Source organism: Gopherus flavomarginatus, chromosome 2 (genome assembly GCF_025201925.1).
Source record: "Gopherus flavomarginatus isolate rGopFla2 chromosome 2, rGopFla2.mat.asm, whole genome shotgun sequence".
Lineage (NCBI taxonomy): Eukaryota > Metazoa > Chordata > Testudines > Testudinidae > Gopherus > Gopherus flavomarginatus.
Genome location: NC_066618.1, coordinates 30,852,913 through 30,878,246, shown reverse-complemented (window position 1 = coordinate 30,878,246; position 25,334 = coordinate 30,852,913). Strand labels below are relative to the sequence as shown.

Genomic DNA, 25,334 nt, shown 5'->3' with positions numbered 1-25,334 from the left:
AACTGGTAGATTTTAAAAAGTCCAAACTTCTAAACTTTTAAAAACTAGCAATTTATTTATTATCTTAATGAAGATTTGCAATCCCCTTCCTGGGAACTTCCTTAGGTTAAGGCACTTGATTATTTGCTTAGCAATGAGATTCCAATTTTTAAGCAGCATAGGAAATTGGGTCCTAAACTAAGCCAACCATGAGGACTACTTCAAATGTTATTTATCTGCTAGTATTATGTAATACAAAGAGCTTTCTATGTAAGACCTTTACCTCTCAACAGAACCAACATCACATCTGAAGTCTTGTTTTATTAGACAGAAGAAATGTCAAACTAGGTAACTGGATTAACATCTTCTTAAAGACCTTTGGCTGCCAATTTTTGTTTTAAATAATAGCTAAAACATCTGGGAAAAGAGGTGTTTTAAACCCAGATATTATAAGTTCAGTAAGGTCTGGCCTCATGCTTTTAGCATTTTTACTCATCTGAAGATTCTCATTCTACCACTAAAGCTGTGTTATTTTCCATACTGGTTCTTCTTTTTGGGAAGGGGAGGGGTAGAAAGATGCAAGGAAGGGGAAGCAAAATATGCATCCTTTTACAAAAAATGCTAAAGTAGTAGTTCAATCTCACAGCAAGATACTTAGTCCAAGGATAGCTCTTTTAAATATAACTTTAAATGAATACATACTTGATGTTATGTAAAACTTGAAGTTGTATTTAAACACTATTAGCAGGCTGCTATAGGTGCCTGATCACAGTAGTTTATTGTAAAGAAAGTTTAAAAAAATATTTAAAAAATCACTATTGAACCATATCCTCTTTTGCACAGTCTAAAGAAATAGACATTTGAACCATTAATTGCATTCACACAATATACACTAGGCTTACCTATCTCTACATAGGTTAATTAACTCCTACTCCCCTCCCAACAAAAAAATATGACAGGACATTTGGAGAACTAATGGAGCAGACCGTTAATCTGATTTAATTACCACTGCCCATGTTTCTTTATATTGAACACCAACACATTCTGGAAGGGAAAAAAATGGCTACAAAAAAATATACAGTTCCTGAAGTAATTTTAGATGGGTTCAACAAGATACAAGAGTATTCCATTGGCAAGTGAATATTCTTTGATTTGTTACTTTATCAGAGAAAAAGATATATGCAAATTTAACTTGAGTTAAGTTAAAGTTGTCTGGCTAGCTAGCTATTTTGTTAATCACACTTGTTTTTAAAGCTTGATTTGCAAAAAAATCTAAGCATAGTCACTTAATCAGATTTTTCATATTAGTAAGCCCTCTTTGCCCAAAACCTGTGACAGTGACTATCAACCTTGCCTTAACTAGAAAGAAAGGGCTACTCATGCTGGTATAGTTTTCACCCCGAAAGACTCCTCTAGAAAGCCTATAGCAGAAATAAAACAAAGACAAAAGTTGTCTGGTAATATATTACTTTTAATTAAAATACAGACAGGCATAACAAAAAACTGTTTCTTTACTTTAAAATATAATGAAACTGGAAATAAAGTACTATATCCCACATATCAAAAAATGAAAAGTTTGTATTCAAACAAGTCTCTGTACTGTACCAACCTACAGTACCCAAACATTCTTACTGGGCAAAAGTTAATCTCATTCAACTCAATTTTGAGTCATCTAGTCTCAAAAAAAAAACTTCATGTTTATTACAGTTGGGCAAAACATGTTTGTTGAATAAAATAATTACAGTAGTTAATGTCTGTACAAGTTCTAGATATGATACATAAATGTTAACTATAGTATAAATCCTCAAACTCCAAAATACAACTTAGAAGAATATTTACAGCACGAACACAATCCAGGACACAGACTGATATTTCCTAACCCATCCAGAAATTATCTGATACAAAATTGTTGCATGAAATTCCACATGGTTTGTAAAATTGTCTGTACACTTTATCAGGTGTAGAAGGCTGTACCTGAAAACCAAGGAATGCATTCCTTAGGTTTAGAGAAATGTAACAAACTTCACTTTTAGTATCTATAGGAATGCAGGAAGGAGCTTATAAACTGTCTTAATCCAACCACTTACTGTACTATCAACTTGAAATCTAGTAAATTAAAAAAAAATGTTGCTCCCTAACTTTCCTCCCTTTACCAATACTTGTGGTTCTAAAGGTCACCTTTTTAAATATGTTCTCTTTTCTACTGCTGTACAAAAAACCCTACAGAAACAGGGAAGAACAGACTATGCTAGGAAAACAATGAGAGTGACAAGAGCTGTCATGTGCACAAACTAAAACTGAAAAAGACTACCATTCTATAGTCTCTTCAGGTATAGTATTGCTACATTGTAACAATGGCAGGTAAAATGTTTTCAAACTTTTAAGCTGACAACCCTTTAAGCAAAGGGGCTTGAAGTGACTGTCTTCCACTGAAGATTTACATTGTCAGTGGAACAGTAGAAAGAAGCAGAAATTGGGAGATTTAGACTTCCAAACTCCGATTATCTTTAAGAAGTTTGTTAAAATAGCAACCTGTGTCTGAACTGTAACAACCGTTATTTCTTTATCTGATTCATATGAACTATTCCTGTTCACCATGTGCTTGAAGGCATTTCTATGATTACATATCATGTGCAAGTATTGATATAAACCTGACAAAAAGTTTAAATTCTTATTTTTAACATAAATTTGTTAAAGGGAAGTTGTCCTTAGACTGGAAACCCTTCTTACAGCAAAGATCCGAGGAGCAAGGAGCAGACTTGTAACCCCAAAACCTCACTACCTTGCAGTGTTATGTTTATGTCCCTCCTGCCCTTCAATGAGCTCTCAGCGTTTTCAGGAATGGAAGTTACATGGAAGTCAGTATTTTATATCAAGTTTATAGTTAAAAGCAGGCATGTGTAATATCACGTGTCGTCCCCCCCAGTGACTCAACAGCCCATAGACAGAGGTATAAGACTGGCTGCAACCTTCGCTGTGGGTCCATGGCGCTGATCACGCTCTTGAGCCCATAGGTACATTCAAGCCGCACAGAAGTCCTAGGTGGGCTGCTCTGCCATGATCTCAGCCGTGTCCCGGCACATGCAGGAGACCAGACCCACCACGTGCAGAGCCACAGCTTCCTCACAACACCCATAGCCTATGTCGCGCTCCCACTACCGCAGCATGTAACTCGACAACGCCACCCGGTGGCAGCGGGAGAGCACTGGAGCCTCCCCAGGCACTGGCTCGCGCTGCCGCACAAGGCCCATCCCAAGAACCAGAGACAACAAAATGGCGGCCGCTCGCTGCGTCACGTGACCCCTTTGTGCCTTCCGAAGCCTGGGAACAGCCCTGCCAGCCGCCGCGGCGGGCGGGTTCGGGGTGGCGGGGTCCACGGGAAAAACTTGGTATGGGACGAGGGGAAGGATTTGGGCTCGGCACCCTCCCTCTCCGGTCCCCCCTCTCCGCGGGCGGGGAGAGCGGGGAGAAGATGGCGGCCATTTTGTGCTTGCGCAGAGGCGAAGGTGGGGGCCCCGGGTCGAGTGCGGGGGATGGAGGGACCCGGCCGGGGGGTGTCTCACGTACCGACTCCTCTTCCTTCTCCATGCCCGTGGGCATCTGCGGCACGGCCCGGTTAATGGAGGCATATTCGGCCAGATCGGGCAGGTCCTCGCAGCGGAAGACGGGCAGCGGCTTGGACGCGTCCAGCGCCCGGGCCCGGAACGACAGTTTGCTCATGTTAGGCAGCGATGGCGGCTCCGACTGGGGAGGGGGGGGCGGCAGTGAGAGCGCTCCGAGCTGAAAGCCGGACCCCGCCGAGCGCTCTCATGGAGGGACCGGGGCTCCCCCAGCGGGGCGGGACGCACTCCGGCGCGGGGCCCGGCAGCGCCGGCTGGCGCGGCTGGGTTGGGCGCTGGCTTCTCTTTTCTGCCGCTCCGGCTCCGCTCAGTACGCCACGGCCAACATGGCGGACATTAAACCTCGACTGGCCGCCTCTTTCAGCCAACCCCAGCGCCACAGCCATTCCCACACTGCATCGCGCAGGGGCGCGGGCACAGCGCCGCCCGGGGCAGGGGGCGCGCGGCGCGGGCCCTGGGAGCGCGGGCACGAGAGAGCGGGAGAGCTCAAACGGGCAGAGAGATGCTCGGAGTGAGGTTTCCTCCAGATTCCCGCTTCAGGGCGGGACGGGCTCTGTCCGCACCTCAGCGTGAGGCGGGGGGACATTTACTCTCCGCCGCTGGGACAGAGGCCCCCGTGGTGTGGGGTAAGGGGCTAGCCCCAGGTCTCACTCACTGAGGGGCAGGCAGGGGGACAGACCCCATTAGTGAGGGGGCAAGGACCATGCAAGACCCTTCGCTCCCTGCAGGGCAGGGGGAGACAGACTACCTGGGAGTCCGTGGTAAAGACAAGCAGCACAGGCGACCGACCTGGCTTAGGCCGATGTGTGAAGCAGCCGGGGCAGGGAAGTTGTTTCTTCTAAGGGTAGTTTCCCTCCCTGAGACCTGCCGCTGTTGAGCTCCCGGGCAGCCCGTCTCAGGGGTTTTGTGACATCAGAGTCCATAGAACTGAAACCTCAACTGTAGAGAAAGGAAGCGAGTGGCGCGGGGGCTGTTTACAACTTTTTCTGTTTGTTCCTATGACTCCAACTCTGGAAAGCTGGTTTTGTTAAGAATTTAACACTTCATGATTAGTAGGATGAGGGTAGTATCCCAGCTGGGCACTGTAAACTAGATACCAAGCAGATGATCCTTGGCCTAAACAGTTTACAACCTAATGAAAAGGCTGAGCTGCTAAACCACATTTGAGTCATACAAGATATTCCCAAGAAGACCAGGGAAGACAGAAGTTAACATTCCTTATATTTCTAGGTTAAAAAACATTTTTTTTCTGGAAAAAGAAAAACACCAAAGAACTAAAATGTATAGCAATTTAAGCGTTAAATAGAATGAAGTCCACAGTAGTGTCATATATACTTGATGCTTTGGAAGGATTAATTTCACAATGGTGAAAACAATTATGAACCAGATTAGCTAGGAGGAAGAATTTAATCAGAAAAAAGTGAGTGATTGGTTAAGAATACTTTAACTAGCTACAATTGAGGAAGAAGGCCATATTGGTTAAAAAACCCAATCTGGTGTAGCAGGGGAGTGAAGGCTGCTATATAAAATGTTATTTTATGTATAAGAATAAACAAATGGAAGAAAGGGGAGGTTGATCGTAATCAATCTAGGAAGTAGAAAAATTGATAAGGAAAGCAAAGGGACATAAGGAGAAATCTATGGCCAGCAGAGTTAAGGACAATAAGGAGTTTTTAAGTATGTTAGGAACAAGGTATCAGAGGGGTAGCCGTGTTAGTCTGGATCTGTAAAAGCAGCAAAGAGTCCTGTGGCACCTTATAGACTAACAGACATATTGGAGCATGAGCTTTCGTGGGTGCATACATCCAACGAAGTGGGTATTTAGTGGAAATTTCCAGAGGCAGGTATATATATGCAAGCAAGAAGCAAGCTAGAGATAACGAGGTTAGTTCAATCAAGGAGGATGAGGCCCTCTTCTAGTAGTAGAGGTGTGAACACCAAGGAAGGAAAAACTGCTTTTGTAGTTGGCTAGCCATTCACAGTCTTTGTTTAATCCTGAGCTGATGATGTCAAATTTCCAGATGAACTGAAGCTCAGCAGTTTCTCTTTGAAGTCTGGTGTCCAGTTTGGCCAGTGTACATAGCAGAGGGGCATTGCTGGCATATGATGGCGTAAATTACATTGGTGGACATGCAGGTGAATGAACCGGTGATGGTGTGGCTGATCTGGTTAGGTCCTGTGATGGTGTCACTGGTGTAGATATGTGGGCACAGTTGTTTGTTGCATGGGTTGGTTCCTGAGTTAGAGTTACTATGGTGCAGTGTGCAGTTACTGGTGAGAATACGCTTCAGGTTGGCAGATTGTCTGTGGGCAAGGACTGCAGCATCATCAGGGATATACAACCAATCCTGGACAATGATCCCACACTTTCACAGGTCTTGGGTGGCAGGCTTGTCCTCGCCCACAGACAACCTGCCAACCTGAAGCATATTCTCACTAGTAACTGCACACTGCACCATACTAACTCTAACTCAGGAACCAACCCATGCAACAAACCTCGATGCCAACTCTGCCCACATATCTACACCAGCGACACCACCACAGGACCTAACCAGATCAGCCACACCATCACCGGTTCATTCACCTGCATGTCCACCAATGTAATATACGCCATCATAGTCCCTACGGAAAAGGATAAATGGACACAAATCAGTTATTAGGAATGGCAATATAAAAAAACCTGTAGGAGAACACTTCAATCTCCCTGGACACACAATAGCAGACTTAAAGGTAGCCATCTTGCAGCAAAAAAACTTTAGGACCAGACTTCAAAGAGAAACCGCTGAGCTTCAGTTCATCTGCAAATTTGACACCATCAGCTCAGGATTAAACAAAGACTGTGAATGGCTAGCTAACTACAAAAGCAGTTTCTCCTTCCGTGGTTTTCACACCTCAACTGCTAGAAGAGGGCCTCATCTTCCCTGATTGAACTAACCTTGTTATCTCTAGCCTACTTCTTGCTTGCATATATATATCTGCCCCTGGACATTTTCATTACATGCATCCGATGAAGTGGGTATTCACCCACGAAAGCTCATGCTCCAATATGTCTGTTCGTCTATAAGGTGCCACAGGACTCTGCTGCTTTATTAGGAACAAAGATTCCCAACAACAGCATTGGTCCACTACTAGATAGAAATGGTAGAATTATCAATAATAATTGCGTTCCGTAATATTTCTGTTCTATAGCTGGAAAAAACATATGTAGTCATATCATAAAATAACACTTCCCATTCCATTAATGGAGTGGTTCTCAACCCATGGCCCAGTTAGCATACAGCTGTGGCACAGCTCAGCTGTGTACCAAAGGCCAGCCCACCCGTGTGGTGGGGGTCCGAGGCAGGCAACTAGCCAACCCTGTGAGTGGCCGGGGTCCAGGATGCCACTGATACATAGCAGGCACAAGCAAACAATATGCATTTTAAAATGGCTATATGTGTACACACACACATATATATATATATACACATATATATACACACACACCCCTATATCTAGGGGCAAAGAATTCAGGCCATACTTATAGGATGGGGAAGCTTATCCTGGGAAACAGTAACTGAAAAAGATTTGGGGGTTGTGGTGGATACTCAGCTGAACATGAACTCTGATCTGATGCCATAGCCAAAAGGCTTCCTGCAGGTCCTTGGATGCAAAAAGGGGAATCCCGAATAGGAGTAGAGAGATTATAACTCCTGGGGGGAATTCTGCACCAAAAAATGTAAAATTCTGCACACAATATTTTAAAATTCTGCAAATTTTGTCAAAATAATATAATCACACCAATTTCAATGACTTTGGTAATTTATTTCAAAATAACGGTCAGCCAATATCTCTAACAATACAGGTAACAAAAGATTCAAGAAAAGTTTTTTGACAAATAGATTCCTTATGAGGCATATTAATACAGAACTCTATGTAATATTTAATTTATACTACAGTACAGAACCGTATTTCCCACACTCGTCAGAGTGTAAAGGCTTGGTGGAGTCGGGTAATGGAGAAGTTGAAGGAGAGAGAAGTAATTCCTGGAAAGGAGCCTGGGTATGAACTTGAAGGGTTGTTGGGTACATGTGGAAAAGTATGGAACAGGTTTTTTGGGGGTGGCAAGGAGGGATTGTTAGGGAGCGTCCCCATGCAGACCCTGGCAGACTCCTAGCCTCTCCCATTCAGTCAGGCACATCTGCCCCTGTCCACATATATCTCTGTGCCTGTACTCAGCCATCGTCCTTCCCCCCATTGCCCTGCACCCCCCCGTCCATGTCTCCCTGCATCCCCTCTGCCAGCCCCCTCCCCTCATCTTCATGTGTCCATGCATCCCGTCCCCATTTGTCTCTGCCCCCACTCAGCTGTCCCCTTCTCCCTTATAGCTCTGCCCCCTCTCCTGCTCTGCCCATGTGGCCTTGAGCTTCCACTCCCATTCAGCCCCTGCCCCAGTCTGTCCTCCCCTCACTAGCCCTTATGAGCCCCTTTCTGACCCCCCCCCACTGTCTGTGTCCCCTTATCCTCTGTCTCCTGACCGGCTCTGTGAAGAAGGCAGGCTCTTTCTCTGATCTATCCTGTCTGGGGCTTACCAGGAGCGGCTGCAGTGTTCTAGTGCCACAGTGCCCACTAATAGGCAAAAGGCAGAACTGCAGCAACTTTTCAGCAGTAGCTATTTTCGGGGGTGGGGTTGGAGAATTAAAAATATGCACAGCACATGAAATATGCATGCATGCAGTGGTGCAGAATCCCCCCAGAAGTAAGATTTTACCTCTGTATTTAGCACTGGTGTGACTATTGCTGGAATATTGTGCCCACTTCTGATGTCCACAATTCAAGAAGGATAGTGAAAAATTGGTGAAGGTTCAGAGAATAGCCACAAGAATGATTAAAGAATTAGAAAACTTGCCTTACAGTGAGTGAGCTCATTGAGTCTATCTGTTTAGCTTAACAAAGAGAAGATTAAGGGTTGACTTGATTACAGTCTGTAAATATCAACATCTGAAAAATATTTAATAATAAACTCTTCACTCTAGAAGTGAAAGGTCTAACACAGGCGTTCTCAAATTGGGGCTCACAAGGTTATATGGGAGTCATGAGTACATGCACGAAACAGAGAACAACAGCTATAAAATATATCATTTAAGTCTAATGTTTTAGAAAATTACACCTTTCTGTCACAGTGTAGTGTATTCACTTCAAAAAGTATTGTAAACATATAATGCAGCAATCATTGTTTCTAAACAAAATATATATTTGTATTATCACTACTTTAAGGAAATTGGACTGTGGGGATTGTAGTATTGTGCGTGCAGTTTATTGTCTTGAGACTAAAAAGGTGGGACTGAGACAACATTAGAAGGCTTGATTGTTCAGCGCTGAAGAGCTGCATTAAACCACAGACCACTGAGATTGACCAATAAAAAGTAATTTATAAATTAACAGTCAGACACACAGGCAGAGGTGGAGCTAGGGGGACTTGTGGGGGCTATACCCATCACAAAATTTTCCTTAGTCCTGCCTCCCCCCGCCCCCCCCGAGCCACCCCTTGCAGCAAAAAAGTCAAATGTAATGCGGAAGTAAGGAGGGCATGATATTGCATTGCCACCTTCACTTCTGCAGTTCTGCGTTGCTGCCACTGCTGTCCTCCAGCCACCCAACTTTGAAGGCAACGCGCTACTGTTGGACGTAGTGTTGCCTTCAGAGCAGGAAAGCTGTGAATATCACTTTTCACAGCAGACTTAGTGCCCCGTTGCCACCCTTCTGCGCTGCTGCTGGCAGTGGTGCTGCTTTCAGAGCTGCCCTGCTGCCAGCAGCACAGAAGTAAGGGTGGCAAGAAGGCATTAAGTCTGCTGTGAAAAGTGATATTGAAAAAGTTTCTTCATGCCCTCCCTAGTATTAAACAAGTTATTTTTTAAAAAAATATTTACTATGCTTATAACTAATTCAATAAAATATGTTTTAGTCTTAAAAGGGGTGAGAAAAAGTAAATTCATTTTTAACAATAGGATTATAAATTTAGCATTTAAAATACTGTTAAATATAATAAATGTGTTTTTAATTTATAAGGGGAGTTGCACTCAGAGGTTTGCTGTTTGAAAGGGGTTGCCAGTACAAAACATTTGAGAACCACTGGCATAATACAATCCAATGGCTGGATGTTGACGCTAAACAAATTCAGAATGGAATTAAGATGTACATTTTTAACAGAGCCAGTAATGTATCATTGGAATCATTGGATATTTTTCTAACAGATATGCTCTAGAAATTATTTTGGAGAAGTTCTATGGCATATTAGGTGATTGCAATGGCCTCTATTAATCTAGTTTAAGCTTGTGTATATTAGGATTTTATATGCGTTTACTTAATTGGGTTAGTTGACATGATTCACTTTTCTTGTACAGCCAAGGTATCAGTGAGAAATTTTCAGTCTCACTACTGACAGTGAAATCTAGCATTCAAATTGCCTCAGCCTGTGACACAAAAGCCCCTGGAATGTCAATTTTCCTAACCATTCATTAACTAAAGTTGAACATACAACTACTGTCTATTTTAAGAACACCACAACATCAATTTATTCAGGTAAAGATATCCTTTTGGGCCAAAATTTAAAACTCTGATCCAAGTACTATACAGGTTTGCCCAGTATCCCTTTGCCCAGGCAGAGTCCCATTGACAATGCAGTTCTCAGTACAGGATCGAGGTCTATAAGTTGTGTGTGTTTATAATATTAATTAAAATATTTTCATGATTTTATTTATGCCAGTTAATGTTTTGTTTGAATTTAAACAGTCCTCTCCAGTGTTTTAAAGGCAAATATTGTGGCACTGTGCTATTGCATGAGAACCAGAAGATAAAATTGACCTGTTTATTTTCTTGGAGTGACAAGATAGTTAAGCAGCTTCTTTTGATGTACTATACATCAACAGTGGAAATCAAATTACATTTTAAAAATTCTTTCAGTTTTAATAATTGGAGGTGCTGTTTTTGACACAGGTAAATAAATTGTTTTTGACCTTATCATAATAATGGGTTAGATTTAAGAATTCTTCTATGTTGGTTGAAACTTTGCTAAATTTAGTTGTTGCTAGGAAAGTTTCAGTACAAGAAGTACCAAGAAAGGGGCAGCTATTAATGATTGAGACATGGTCTCTTTTTATATGAGATATTCAAATGTTAGAGCGAAATGGAAAACATGATATTAATTTGTACTTTCACTAGATGTTTCAGTGCAGTGTTAAAAATGTAAATAGCTTTTTACCCTAACTTTTATAAATTAAGCATTAATATTCATTCAGTAAATATAAATGTTTTCTTACTCTTATATAAAAATCTAAGATTTTCCAGAAATATTAAGTAATTTAATTTACCTAGGTGTTAAATTGCAAGGAGTCTTTCAGTGCATTTTTGCGCTACGGTTTTAACTTACTGTTAAATTTGTTTCTGAGTTAAAACTCAGTTGTACTGGTTTTCTTAAGAGCAAATATTGTAAACTTAAGATTTAATTCAAGCAGTTCAGCTGTTCGTGCTGCTGTTAGATGTAGTAGGCTTATTTACTGTTATGTATTAGACAATATTACTGACAGAAAAAGGTAATCTTACTTTGTTTTTTTGTTGTGGAAATACATAAGTTGACAAACCTGCAAGCTACCCTCCAGAGGTAGATCCCTGTGCCAATGCACAGCAGTTTATAAATTTGCAGTATAAATTATAAGTACACATTTCTCAGCTATTGTGCATGCAATAAAAGTTTGACTTCCAAATTTTACTGTTAACTGTGAATTGTGTATTATGTATTGCAATACTGCTATTGGTACTATGTACCTTCAGAATACTTTGTCATTTGTCAGTACTAGAGCATGTACTGAAACAGATATCAAGCAGTAAACCAGAAGGTACACCAATAAAATGTAACCTTTTTCTCCCATTAATGTCAGGAGAGGAAATTTAAATAATAAAAAGCAAAATATAAAGGATATCCCATTCTTAAAAAAGGAAGGATATTCAGAGTTAAACACTAATAGTCCTTATTTAACCCTTGTGCATACACTTGTGTAAACTGAAAGGTTTATGCAATACACCTTTACCCCGATATAATGTGGTCCTGGGGAGCCAAAAATCCCTACCAAGTTATAGGTGAAACGCTGTTATATTGGGGTAGCAGTGGCAGGGCTCCAGCAGTGATTTAAAGAGCTCCGGGCTCCGGCTGCTGTGGGGAGCCCGGGCCCTTTAAATTGCTGGCTAAGCCCCGCTAACACAGCCCCAGGGCTCCAGTGGTGATTTAAAAGGCCTGGGGCTCCCTGCAGCGGCCGGAGCCCAGGGCCCTTTAAATCGCCGGTGAGCCCTACTGCTGCAGCCCCAGGGTAGCAGCGGCAGGGCTCCACCAGTGATTTAAAGAGCTCCGGGCTCCGGCTGCTGCAGGGAACCCAGGGCCCTTTAAATCGCTGCCCGAGCCCTGCTGCCACAACCCTGGGGTAGCGGTGGCAGGGCTTCAGCGGTGATTTAAAGGGCCTTGGGCTCCCTGCAGCAGCCGGAGCCCTGCTGCTATAGCACTATATGTGAACCTGTGTTATATCGGGTCACGTTATAGTGGGATAGAGGTGTATTTGATATACCACTTGGGCACAAACAGGGCACTTGGTTGGTTAAAAGCTTTTTGCCTGAAATTCTTGGGGCTAGCAGTTCATTTTCCCAGCAATGGATGTCCCTGAGTTTATCCCAGTGTGATAAACTCAGGACAGACAGCTGCAAGGAAGGGGTAGGAATCAGTCCCAGAGGATTAAAAGGCCCTCCTCTTTATCAACTGGGAGGCAACTACAGGTCAATCAGGTTCAACTGAGAAAGGGTTACCAAGGTAGCATTTAGAATCAGCTGAGGGGGAGCTACCTGAGGTTAATTAGTATCAGCTGATTCCAACTTGGGGCTGCCTGAGACCTTTTTTAAACCCTTCCCTAGGAGGAAGGAGGGGGGAGAGCAGAGAAAGAAGGTGTCCTGTTGCCAGGAGTGTAGGAGCAGCAAGACAGCAAGCCTCACCAGGAGGAGAGGCAGTACTCTTTCCCACAAGGGAGTAAAAATACTCTAAACAAGATTGGTGGAGATACGGGGAGCAGTCTTCCCCTGTGTCCCAAGGGGGACCACATTACTCAAACCTGTCTCACCAGGGCTAAAAGCAGCAGAGGCTGGGGAGACTGAGAAGGTGCCTTGCCACACATGGTGTCAGGGGTGGGATGTGAGTGAGACTTCGTGGCAAGCCGTCTCGGGGCGGGGTAAAACACGCCCCCCCCCAAATAAACCAAACAAAATGGAGGATGTAGTGAAGGCATTGGTGCAGGCCACTGCTGCCCCACAAGAAGCTACCAGGATGCAGATAGCTACCCAGCAGGAGGCAGTGCGAATACAGCAGCAGACAAATCAATTATTGATGAGCCAGGCGGCTCAGGATCAAGCCACCCTGCATGAGGACCTGACCACCCTAATGCACGGTCCCTATGGGACTCGGCCCCTGCGGGCAAGCCACTACTTACAGAAGATGACGATGGATGATGACGTGGAGGCATATCTCCTTGCATTTGAGAGAATGGCCCAGCAGGAGGCCTGGCCCCAAGACCAGTGGGCCAGTATCCTGGCTCCTTTTCTCTGTGAGGAGGCACAGAAAGCGTATTTTGATATGACAACAGAAGCAGCTTCAGATTACTCCCAGCAAAAGGCAGAGATCCTGGCGAGGTCTGGCATGACGACAGCTATAAGGGCGCAGCGGTTCCATGAGTGGAAATAGCGAGTCAACAAAGCCCCGAGGTCCCAGCTGTTTGACCTGATCCATCTAGCCAGGAAGTGGCTGTGCCCTGAGACCCACCGGCCGGAGGAAGTCGTGGAAACCATAATTGTGGACAGGTACATGAGAGGGCTATCGCCGGACATACGAGGATGGGTCAGTCAAAATGATCCCTCCTCCTATGATGAGCTAGTTGCCCTCATAGAGAGACATCTAGCAGCGCAGGAACTTTCTTGGACCACCGAGGAAGGGAGGTGCTGGAATAGGAGGCAAGTCTATGTAACAAGGGCCTGAGTTGCTGTAGCTCCGGGCCGAACTATGGAGGGGAGGAAGGAAGCTGAAGAGCAGCCAGAGTACTCGGAGGGACTTGGGGACTGGGAGAGAAAGATTCGGGGGTTAAGGCCTCACAGCCCAAAAAATAGGGGGCTGCCCCGAGCAGGATACTGATGTTATGCATGTGGAGAGACAGGGCATATAGCTGTGCAATGCCCAAACCTAGAGGAGCCCATGCAATGCGACCTGGGAAATCTAGAAGAGCCATGTGACCTGATAAATGTAGTAGGGGTAGCAATGGTCCCTCATAGATATACTAGGCCAGTTAAAATGAACAGTATAAAGACCACTGCGTTGGTAGACTCAGGAAGTGCAGTCATGCTGGTCTCGGGAAAGCTGGTCGAGTATGATAAACTATCCCAGGCCAAGCGCACAGGGATATCCTGTGTCCATGGGGATGTCAATTACTACCCGACCATCCCAGTAAAAATAGAGGTCCTGGGAAACCCCACTAAGGTGATGGTGAAGGTGATGGTGAAACTCCCTCACCCAGTCCTTATAGGACGAGACTTCCCAGGGTTTGGCAGTCTACTTCCTGAAGGGGAGTCAGAAGAAGATAACCCAGAGAGCAATGGGATGGCCTCAATAGTTAGCAACCTCTCGGCCTTCCATGAATTTGCCGAGGATTTGTTCTCGTCCCCTGGGAAGACCAGGAAGACTCGTCGAGAAAGGAGGGCAGATAAGAGGAGGGGAAAGAGAATGTTGACTCAGAACCAGAAGTCTATACTCGTAGGGGAAAGAGTTGGCCCGACTGACAAGGGAACTAGGCAGGAGGTCAGTGAGCCAGCAGCCGGACCCAGTTCCCCAGGGACCTCCCTCATGGGGGAGGGGGAAATAGAACCCCCTGAGTTTGAGCAAATTGGACCTTCACTAGAGAATTTTGGACGGGATCAGGCCAATGATCCAGTATATAATAATATTTGCAAAGAAGTAGTTGAGGTGAATGGGGTCCCTTTGGAAGGAAGAGCCCAGGGCCATATTATATGATCAGGAAGGATCTGCTATACAGAGTAGTCCGTATCCAGGAGCAAGTCGTGGAACAGCTCCTAGTGCCACAGAAACATCAGAGGGGAGTGATGGAGCTAGCCCACAGCCATCTGTTCGGGGGACATCTAGGGGTAGATAAAACCCTGGATCAAATTCTGCAGAGGTTTTTTTGGCCTGGAATATATGCGGCAGTCCGACGATATTGTGCCTCCTGTCTGGAATGCCAATTACATGGGCCCTGACCACGTTTAAGGGCACCTTTGGTACCTCTGCCGATTATTGAAGTCCTCTTTGAGTGAATAGCTATGAACCTAGTAGGGCCGCTAGAAAAATCAGCCCGAGGCCATCTGCACATACTGGTGGTGCTAGATTATGCCAACCGGTACCCCGAGGCCATTCCCCTACAGAACACTACGTCCAAGACCATAGCTAAAGAATTAATCCAAATTTTTGCTAGAGTGGGAATACCCAAAGAGATCCTGATGGATCAAGGAACCCCCTTTATGTCTAAATTAATGAAGGACTTATGTTCAATGCTCTACATACGGACCCTAAAGACATCAGTCTATCATCCGCAGACCGATGGCCTCGTCGAGCGTTTTAATAGAACATTGAAGAACATGATACGAAAGGTGGTGAGCCAGGATGGGAAGAACTGGGACACCCTGCTACCGTAACTAATGTTTGCAATAAGGGAGGTACCTCAGACTTCAACTGGGTTCTCTCCATTTGAACTGTTATATGGTCGCCATCCCCACGGCATACTGGACATTACCAAAGAAAGCTGGGAAGAACAGCCGAACCCAGGGAAAAACCTCATCGAGCATGCGTTGCAGATGAAAGACAGGATAGCCCAAGTCACCCCCACAGTGTGGGAACACATGGAGAGGGCACAAGGGGCCCAACAAACATACTACAATCCCAAGCGACGATCCGAAAATTCCAGGTGGGAGATCGGGTAATGGTGCTCGTACCCACAGCGGAGAGCAAGCTCCTGGCCAGATGGCAGGGACCATATGAGATAATAGAAGCCATTGGAGAGGTCGATTACAAGGTCCGACAGCCCCGACGCTGGAAGCTGAAACAAGTCTATCATATAAACCTGTTGAAACCTTGGCAAGACAGAGAAGCTCATATGGTCACTCTAGGGACACCTCCCAAGAGCAACCCGCCTGGCCGAGTGGGAATATCCCCAGAATTGACCCCTGACCAACGAAGTGAGGTGATCAACATGATCAAATGCAACCAGGACGTGTTCTCAGAAAAGCCAGGCAGGACTACTGAGGTTCACCATCACATCCTCACAGAGCCTGGAGTGAAGGTGAATGTCAAGCCATACTGGATCCCGGAGGTGAATAGAGAAGAGATCAAGACAGAAGTCAGGAAAATGTTGAAGTTAGGGTCATTGAAGAGTCTCATAGCCAATGGTCAAGCCCAGCGGTCCTAGTACCTAAACCAGATGGCAATATGAGGTTTTGCAATGACTTCTGGAAACTGAATGAGGTGTCCCAATTTGATGCGTACCCTATACCCCGGATAGATGAGTTAATTGACCGACTGGGGAAAGCACGATTTTTGTCCACCCTTGACCTGATTAAGGGCTTGGCTACACTTGAAACTTCAAAGCGCTGCCGTGGCAGCGCTTTGAAGTGTGAGTGTGGTCGCAGCGCCAGCGCTGGGAGAGAGCTCTCCCAGCGCTGCACGTATTCCACCTCCTCATGGGGATTAGCTTGCAGTGCTGGGAGCCGTGCTCCCAGCGCTGCCGCACTGTTTACACTGGCACTTTACAGCGCTTTATCTTGCAGCGCTCAGGAGGGTGTTTTTTTCACACCCATAAGCGAGAAAGTTGCAGCGCTGTAAAGCACCAGTGTAGCCAAGCCCTAAGGGTTATTGGCAAATTCCCTTGGCCAAGGCTGACAAAGAGAAGACGGCTTTTTCAACACCAGAGGGACTGTATCAATATACTGTCCTCCCTTTTGGTTTACATGAGGCTCCTGCAACTTTCCAACGGCTCATAGACAAACTGTTGCGTCCACATGGCAAGTATGCAGCCGCCTGTCTTGATGACGTCATTATACATAGTCCGGATTGGGAGACGCACTTGGGGAAGGTGGAAGCAGTCCTGGACACCTTGAGGAAGGCAGGGCTGACTGCAAATCCCTCCTAATGCGCAATTGGGCTAGCAGAAGCCAAATACCTGGGGTATATACTGGGGAGAGGCATGGTGAAGCCCCAACTCAGCAAGTTAGAGGCAATACAGAAGTGGCCCCGACCAGTCTGGAAGAAACAGGTCAGAACATTCCTGGGGCTGGTTCGGTACTACAGGCGGTTCATCCCCCACTTCGCCACCAGGGCATGCCTGCTAACAGACCTAACGAAAGCCCGTGGCCTGGACATAGTAAGATGGTCTAGTGCGGCTGAGGAGGCTTTTGCAGATCTGCAGACTGCTGTTTGCACTGATCCAGGGGTGGTAGCTCCAGACTGGGAGAAAGAGTTTATCTTGCAAACGGATGCCTCTGAGGTTGGGCTGGGAGCGGTTCTTTCACAAATGGTTGGAGCAGAAGAACACCCAGTCCTGTTCCTCAGTAGGAAACTCCTGCCCAGGGAATGTAAATATGCCGTAGTAGAGAAGGAATGCCTGGCTGTAAAGTGGGCCGTAGAAAGCCTATGCTACTACCTACTCGGATGGAGGTTTACCCTTGTCACAGACCATGCCCCTCTGAAGTGGATGCACCAAAACAAAGAGAAAAATGCGAGAGTGACAAGGTGGTTCCTGTCGCTACAATCCTTCCACTTCAGAGTACAACACAGGTCCGGAATCAAGCATGGCAATGCGGATGGCCTTTCAAGGGTACACTGTTTACCAACCCAAGTAGCCCAATCCTGTAGTGTTGAGTAGGGGAGGAAGGGAATATGTGATAAACTCAGGACAGACAGCTGCAAGGGAGAGGTAGGAATCAGTCCCAGAGGGTTAAAAGGCCCTCCTCCTTATCAACTGGGAGGCAACTACAGGTCAATCAGGTTCAACTGAGAAAGGGTTACCAAGGTAGCATTTAGAATCAGCTGAGGGGGAGCTACCTGAGGTTAATTAGTATCAGCTGATTCCAACTTAGGGCTGCCTGAGACCTTTTCTGAACCCTTCCCTAGGAGGGGGGAGAGCAGAGAGAGAAGGAGCCTTGCTGCCAGGAGTGTAGGAGCAGCAAGACAGCGAGCCTCACCAGGAGGAGAGGCAGTGCTCTCTCCCACAAGGGAGTAAAAATACTCTAAACAAGAGTGGTAGAGATATGGGGAGCAGACTTCCCCTGTGTCCCAAGGGGGACTGCATTACCCAAACCTGTCTCACCAGGGCTAAAAGCAGCAGAGGCTGGGGAGACTGAGAAGGTGCCTTGCCACACCCAGGAAAATTATTTTCTGCTGCAAACGAATGAAAACTATTAATCCTCAAGATACTGAAAATCAGTTGATGAATGTCAATCTTTTAAACTATAACTTACATGATAATTCTGATATTGGAAAAACAAAGATCACAAAATTATGTGACGTATACTGAAATTCAGGATTTCTGCTCTGAGCAGATTATAGCACGGAAATGTATGAGAAACCATTCAGAGGCAGCACTTACAGTAGAGGTGGTTTGAGGTTCAATGATAATATATAGCAACATTTAAAATGTTGCCATTTCTGGAGACTTCAATGTACGTAAAATAGGAATTGCCATACTGATACAGATATTTCACTCATCTATCCAGAAAACAGACCCTCCCCCATCCCCATCATTAGTTCAGGTGTACTTTGAAAAATGTGAACATCTGCAGCTGTTTCGCTTAGAAATTCAAGATGTCAAATTATCATACAAAAGGGGATAAAAATTACCCTTATCTTTTGCCTACTTGTTTATTGATAAGCTAAAGTAAAAACAGCAGCAAGGAAAAGGAAATGGACATGTCTGATCCCATTACACTATAGCTTGTTTTGTTCAGCAAAGGAATAACAGAAGTGAATAGTAATGTGATATTTAAAAGTATAAGTGCTTGGTTTTCATTTGTCTTTGAAGTAGGGACTATTCTATACATAACTATTTATGTATTATATTCAAGGGCTTTCATTGTCTTTGTATGGTATTTTTAGGTGGTCCAAAAATCATTATTGTACTTTTAAGAGCTAATCATCATGGTATAGAGTTCTCTCTGTTTGGAAAATTAAGTTACTGGCATATTTTTCAAGAAGCAAAGCTCTTTGGTGTTGGTGGTGGTATCTTTTAGCACTAAACTTTCTCATCTGAAAAGACCTTTTTTATTAAAAATGAGAGATGATACATATTTGTTGCCCATGCCATATCCATCGGAAATTGAAAGTCACCACCACCTCTATTTCGCTGTGTTGTAGTAACAGAGGACAAAGATTTGAACTGTGAAATATGGGTCACTTGGTAAATAAATAACAATTACTGAGACACTGACAGCATAAGTATACTTCAGAGGTATGATGGACAACAAGTTTTCCTGATTTGCTCTGATAAAATGTCAAGGGTGCAACTGATAACAGATTTTAAAAATGTAGTAAACAGTGTGTACATCATATCAGTTGACGTAAAAAAGCCTAAGACATTAAGGATAGAATAACAGAAAGGTTGCTTTTACTCATTCTTTAATGAATGCTTTAAAATGCAAGAAAAAAATGAAACTTCGTTCTCTGGTATTGGTTTTTGAACTGGACAGAATGACAGTAGTAGAGAGCTGATAGAAATTTCTTGATGAACACTATGGCAGTTTTCACTGTCCATTGGAGGAACAGCTTCCAGTAGCTAGTCTGAAAATGTGCATTAAATTTATACACAGTACTTCAGGATTTAGACTCTCTCTAATATCTAAGTGTAAACGAAGCAAGTGCAATAGAACCTCAGGGTTGCAAATGCCAGAGTTACAAACTGACTGGCCAATCACACACTTCATTTGGAACCGGAAGTACACAATCATGCAGCAGCAGAGACAAAAAATTTTTTTAAAAAGCAAATATAGTACAGTACTGTGTTAAACAAACTAATAAAAAAATAAAGGGAAAGTTTAAAAAAATTGACAAGGTAAGGAAACTGTTTCTGTGCTTATTTCATTTAAATTAAAGTTAAAAGCATAGTAAAGTTTCAAAGCTATATTAAGTCAATGTTCAGGTGCAGACTTTTGAAAGAACAACCATAACATTTTGTTCAGAGTTACGAACATTTCAGAGTTACAACCAACCTCAATTCTTGAGGTGTTCATAATTCTGAGTTTCTACTGTACTCTGATTATAATCATCTCACTAACTCAACTGTGGAGCAGTTTCTTCAGTCTTTCTACCATTGAAATCAGTTTAACAAGAGATAGTGGCTAGTGGCATTTTGCAGCCAAAATGAAGGAAGAAAGAATACGGAGGTAATTTAATTTTTTTAGAAAAATATGCAGATTGCTTTAAAATGGCAAAGGAGTGTATATGTGGGGAAAGGCATGATTTAAAAAATACAGGTTGATAAATATGGTATATTCTCTATATAGTTATATTACTATAAAATAACCTGTGGAGTTATACCCTTCTTTCGTGTTTGTCTACAATAACAACTTACTCTTCGTATTTGAAATTGCTCAGTAACTGATCTGACTCCTGACGGAACCATGTGCATGTATCTTCCTTCTCTTTCAGTTTCGCTTGTACTTTATCAACACAATGAAAGCAGCAGTTTGAAATGTTGCCCTTTTCTAAACAAATTTAAAAGCTGAAAAACAACAACAATATGCTCTATGTACTATTCAGATTGTCCTCAATTTTATAGTAATGCAGGCACAATTTGAGGCTTCTGTCTTCCTCTGTGGTCTGGTGTCCAAATATTTAAGTCAGTTAATTAAGAATATTTCAAAAGTAATCTTTATGAAAATTAAAATAATTTGTACAGTGCTTTGAAGATGTCAGGGATAGAAATGTCAAGTATACCTAATCGTATATTGAAAAGAACAAGGTTCATGTTGAGCTGTTAAGGGAGCACATCCTGCAGTTAGGTCTGTGCAAACGGGTCCACCCACGCATATCATGTTACAGGATCTGGCCTAAGGTTAGTATACCTAAAACTCAACCTGATATTATATTTATGTTTGCAACTTCTGTATAGTACAGTCCTTCCCTTCCCCAAGACATCTGTTTTACTGGAAATCCTGGGTGATGAAGGAAAAACGTTTTTCACATGAAGACTGATTTGACTTCTAAGTGTTTATAATAGTGAAAATAATGTTTTGGAAAGTTATAAAAATACTTTTGACAGATTCCTTTTGTTAATAAGAACTGTGCAGATTAATATTTAGATACAGTAGCACAAAACAAGTCTCTCTGGAGCTAGAAAGATTTTCACAGCTGAACTTTCCAACATGAGTTGTGTAATCCAGACACTTTCCAACAAGTGTTCATCAGGTGTAGCAGTCTTCAGGTTCTAGTTACACTATGGTTGTGTGTCAAGGATACGTAGATGAAGCTTTGGACTTCATTTTCTACATGTTATACTCTTGCTTCATCAAAAATATATATTATGGGAATATAAAGGTTTTTGTGACAACTATTTTAGCTACAACAAATCTTTCAAAAAGCATTACTGTTTAAGCTTTTTATATTGAAACTGCATTTTTTCCCTCTAGTCTGATTGTTGATCTGTATAATATCAAGAAGACTATTGTAATTTTGTAAAAATGTTAAACAATTTCTCTGCTCTAACTCGCAGGAAAATTTGCACCTTAAGTCAGGAGCTACTTTTTTGTAATAGTACAACTACTACTAATATAATAGTACTTAGCATTTTAAATGTTCATACAGTAGAACCTCAGAGTTATGAACTGACCCGTCAGCCACACACCTCATTTGGAACCAGAAGTATGCAATCAGGCAGCAGCAGAGCCAAAAACAAACAAAAAATGCAAGTACAGTACTGTGTTAAACAAACTACTAAAAACAAGATAGGTGTCAGAGGACATGACACCGAAGTTTCTTCAGTTCTTCACTTTAATAAATTTCCCTATTTTATAAGCAAGCAAATAGATGGTTATAGGAATAAGCTTGGAAGCATAATGGTTTAGCCATGGCACAAGCAGGTGCAACTCCCAGTGAATTTTATCCTGTGGATGTCATTTCTGTAGATTGAGCTTAAATGCAGTTGTTGCTGATCTGTTCTAAGAAAATGAAAAGGTCTAAAATTATCTGAAAGTTGATTCTATTCTAGAGTCTTTGGTTTTAAGTTGATTAACACAGTAGTTGACTTAGCTAAATCGTCACTTCCCTGTTTTTCAGCCATAAATTCAATACCTCATAGCTTTGCTCTACTATAGGAAGAAAATAATTTCCATCACAGAGAGCTTTAGAACTCTTATACACTACTTTCTTAGTTGCTTTAGTGAAAATAAATGAAATGAATTTAATCATGTCTTGGACTGTTATGAGAGTCTATCCTTTAAATAGGGATAGAATCTTCCATAGAATCATAGAAGTTAGTTTGACATATTCGTGTCTTCAGCTCTTGTCTCAGAAAATGACAAGAAAAGTTGTTTGGCCTTTACAACTGAAATTAGTGTTTGTCAGTGTAGTGAACACATATGCATTAGTGTGTTATAAAACTTCCTATTAATTGTAGAGTAAATTGGCTATGCTTCTGGAAATTGATTTAAAAAAAAAGGGGGGGATATTAAAGGAAGAAAAAAGGTTTTTCTGAAGGCATTTTTCTGTAGAAAATCAGATTTTAAATCTCTGTACATCTCATTATCATTGCTTAACACATTCAATAGGTAGAGATATCATTTTGATGCCAGAACTGCTTGACACCTTTCAGAAATGCAGAGCAGCTATAACACCTTTACAAAATGAGAGGCTCAGAAGTGTTAAATATTAAAATCCCAATAGAATCTTTTCAACAGAGTAAGAAATTAAGTTGGCTGCTATTCTAATAAGGAAAAGTTTACTAGAAATGCCTGTGAAATCAGCAGTGTTGTTGAAATGGATTGTCTCACAGGACTGTAGAGGAGAGACATAAAATGTTAATTTCTCCAAATAAAACCCAAAGATTTAAAAACTAGCCACCAGTGGCCAGTTCAAGATTTTTACATTTAAAGTTAATTTTTACAGGATATCATAATACAGCTAAACTATTGTACTGCACATTAGATAATGCTAACAAAAAACAGGCAGAAATTAAATAGTTGAGGTGAATAATAATATATCAATACTATTGCACAAAAACATTGAAAAGAAGAAAATGGAAGCTATATATGCTTCAGACTTAAGGCAAATTTCTTTTTATCATATGTGTAAATTTAAAATGTTTATAACCTTTAACAAAATATTACACTTCTGAAGTGCACTGTATAAATTGAAGGTTTATTATTTCCTTTTGTGTTGATTACGTATCTTTAAAGAACATTTTTTAAAAAAATAATAATTTTCTTTAGTTTCAGCATCAAGGCTGAATGGGGTCATAGGCAACATTTTTTTCCATACGTAATATTATGTGAAAGGTCACAGGCAACATATTTTTCCAAACAAGTAAAAGAGGGCATTGTGTGTTTGTTTTAATAAAGTAATCCTACTTTGTAAAATTGGTTGAGTCATAATCATATATACCCAGCTGTAAAACTCAGCACCCTGAGGCAAACAGCCTTAAAATACACTCAGAATAATCAGTTTATTGCAAAGTAGGATGTTAAGAACATGAGCTACATCTGACAGTTTATGCCATTGGGCTCTATTCCAGGAGAAATTGGGTAGAGCCACTGTTGACCTATTTCTTAATCCATAAGTAACTGAAAGCATCTTGAGGAGTAGAGGAAGGCCACTGGCAGCATTCTCCCTTTCCAGCAATAGCAAGGATCTCAGGGGAGGTGCTGGTGGTCTATTTGTCCCCACAGCCGAAAGGAATCATACAGGAGGCACAGCTGGCTCATTCCCTTTTAATAAAAGGATAGCTATTTTATACACAACATTGATTCCTTTTCCCCCCTTGCAACTAGAGTTGGACTTTTTTTACCACTTTCAGTTCACTCAAAACATCTATTTGATGTCTGAAGATTTTTTCTGAACATTCTGTGATGCATAAACTTCATACTTACTGTTTATTTAGCATCTGAATGAACAAGTTTTTCCTATGAGTATGGAAGAATAGTAACTGAGGAACTCCGAATGCTAAGAATGGCTGTTGCAGAGATAATAAGAACAACTGAGAATGGAGGCAAAGGCCTCAACATTACTATATCATCATGAGATTTTTAAGACAAAAAAAAAAAAATCACATCGCTAGATTCATGAAAAATTTTCAAGTGATAAACCATGATTAATGGACTTTCTGCTTTATTGCCACACTCCTCAATCCCCTCCTCCAGAAACCAATGTTAGGTATTTCTTAACTCATTGGTTTAGACATCTTCCCTAGTAATTTATTCCATAAATTTATCCTTTGGATTAAGCAGTTCTCTATTTACTTGCACTTTCTTAATTTTAGATGGGTTGGATTCTGTTAATTCTTTTTAGCCTTTTCATGAGGTTAAAAAAGCCTTCTCTTTATTTTGACTTTTATGATCTCTTTTGTAATTTGGAAAACTTCTATTTAATAACTTTATTCTTTTCTTTTCCAATAACTGTATAAGCAACTTTGCATTTGTATTCTTCCTTCCACTGAAGGATCTCTAAGTGCTTTATAAACATTGAGTTCATCTTCACAACTTTCCTGTGAGGTAGTGAAGTATTATCTGCAATTTTTACAGATGAGAAAGCTGAGATATAGGTGGGTAAGAGACTTGTCCTGGGTCGCACGGAAGTGCTTGGCAGAGAGTCAGAACTGGAACTTAGGTCTGCTTACTCTTAGTCCTATGTTTTAGTTCATCTTCTCCTTTAATAACCCCACTTGCTCAGTCTTCCATCTAAACTTAATTCAGTGCCTTGCAAGAGGTCCACTTCCTAGACACTACAGTGCTAATAAGCGATGGTCACATAAACACCACCCTACACCAGAAACCTACTGACTGCTATACTTACCTACAAGCCTCCAGCTTCTATCCAGACCACATCACATGATCCATTGTCTACAGCCAAGCTCTTAAACTACAACTGCATTTTCTTCAATCCTTCAGACAGAGACAAACACCTACAGGATATCTATCAAGCACTCTTAAAACTATAATACCCACCTGGTGAAGTGACGCAACAGATTGACAGAGCCAGAAGGGTACCCAGAAGTCACCTACTACAAGACAGGCCCAACAAAGAATACACACCACATAACAAAAACATGAACCCAAGAACCAAACCTGCAACAAACTCCAGTGCCAACTCTGTCCACGTATCTATTCAAGGGACACCATTATAGGACCTAATCACATCAGCCACACCATCAGGGGCTGGTTCACCTGCACATCTACTAATGTGATATATGCCATCATGTGCCAGCAATGCCCCTCTGACATGTACATTGGCCAAACCGGACAGTCTCTATGCAAAAGAATAAATGGACACAAATATGACAACAGGAATTCAAACATTCAAAAACCAGTAGGTGAACACTTCAATTTCCTTGGGCAATAACAGACCTAAAAGTTGTCATTCTTCAACAAAAAAAATTTCAAAAACAGACTCCAACGTGAAACTGCAGAACTGGAATTAATTTGCAA

At 42.4% G+C, this 25,334-nt stretch overlaps 1 protein-coding gene across 6 annotated transcripts in view; it reads right to left on the bottom strand.

Moving 5' to 3' along the window:
• Positions 1–25,334, bottom strand: part of EPC1 (enhancer of polycomb homolog 1) — a 114,204-nt gene that overhangs the window by 77,185 nt on the left and 11,685 nt on the right. For 3 of the 6 annotated variants that reach the window (XM_050939063.1, XM_050939064.1, XM_050939068.1), the window contains exon 1: positions 3,547–3,996. The exons of the other annotated variants lie outside the window; for them this stretch is intronic. In XM_050939063.1, the coding sequence (XP_050795020.1) occupies positions 3,547–3,699 (153 nt within the window). In that variant the 5' untranslated portion in view covers positions 3,700–3,996. Of the gene's footprint in view, positions 1–3,546; positions 3,997–25,334 lie in introns of those variants that run through there. 6 annotated transcript variants of the gene reach the window in all.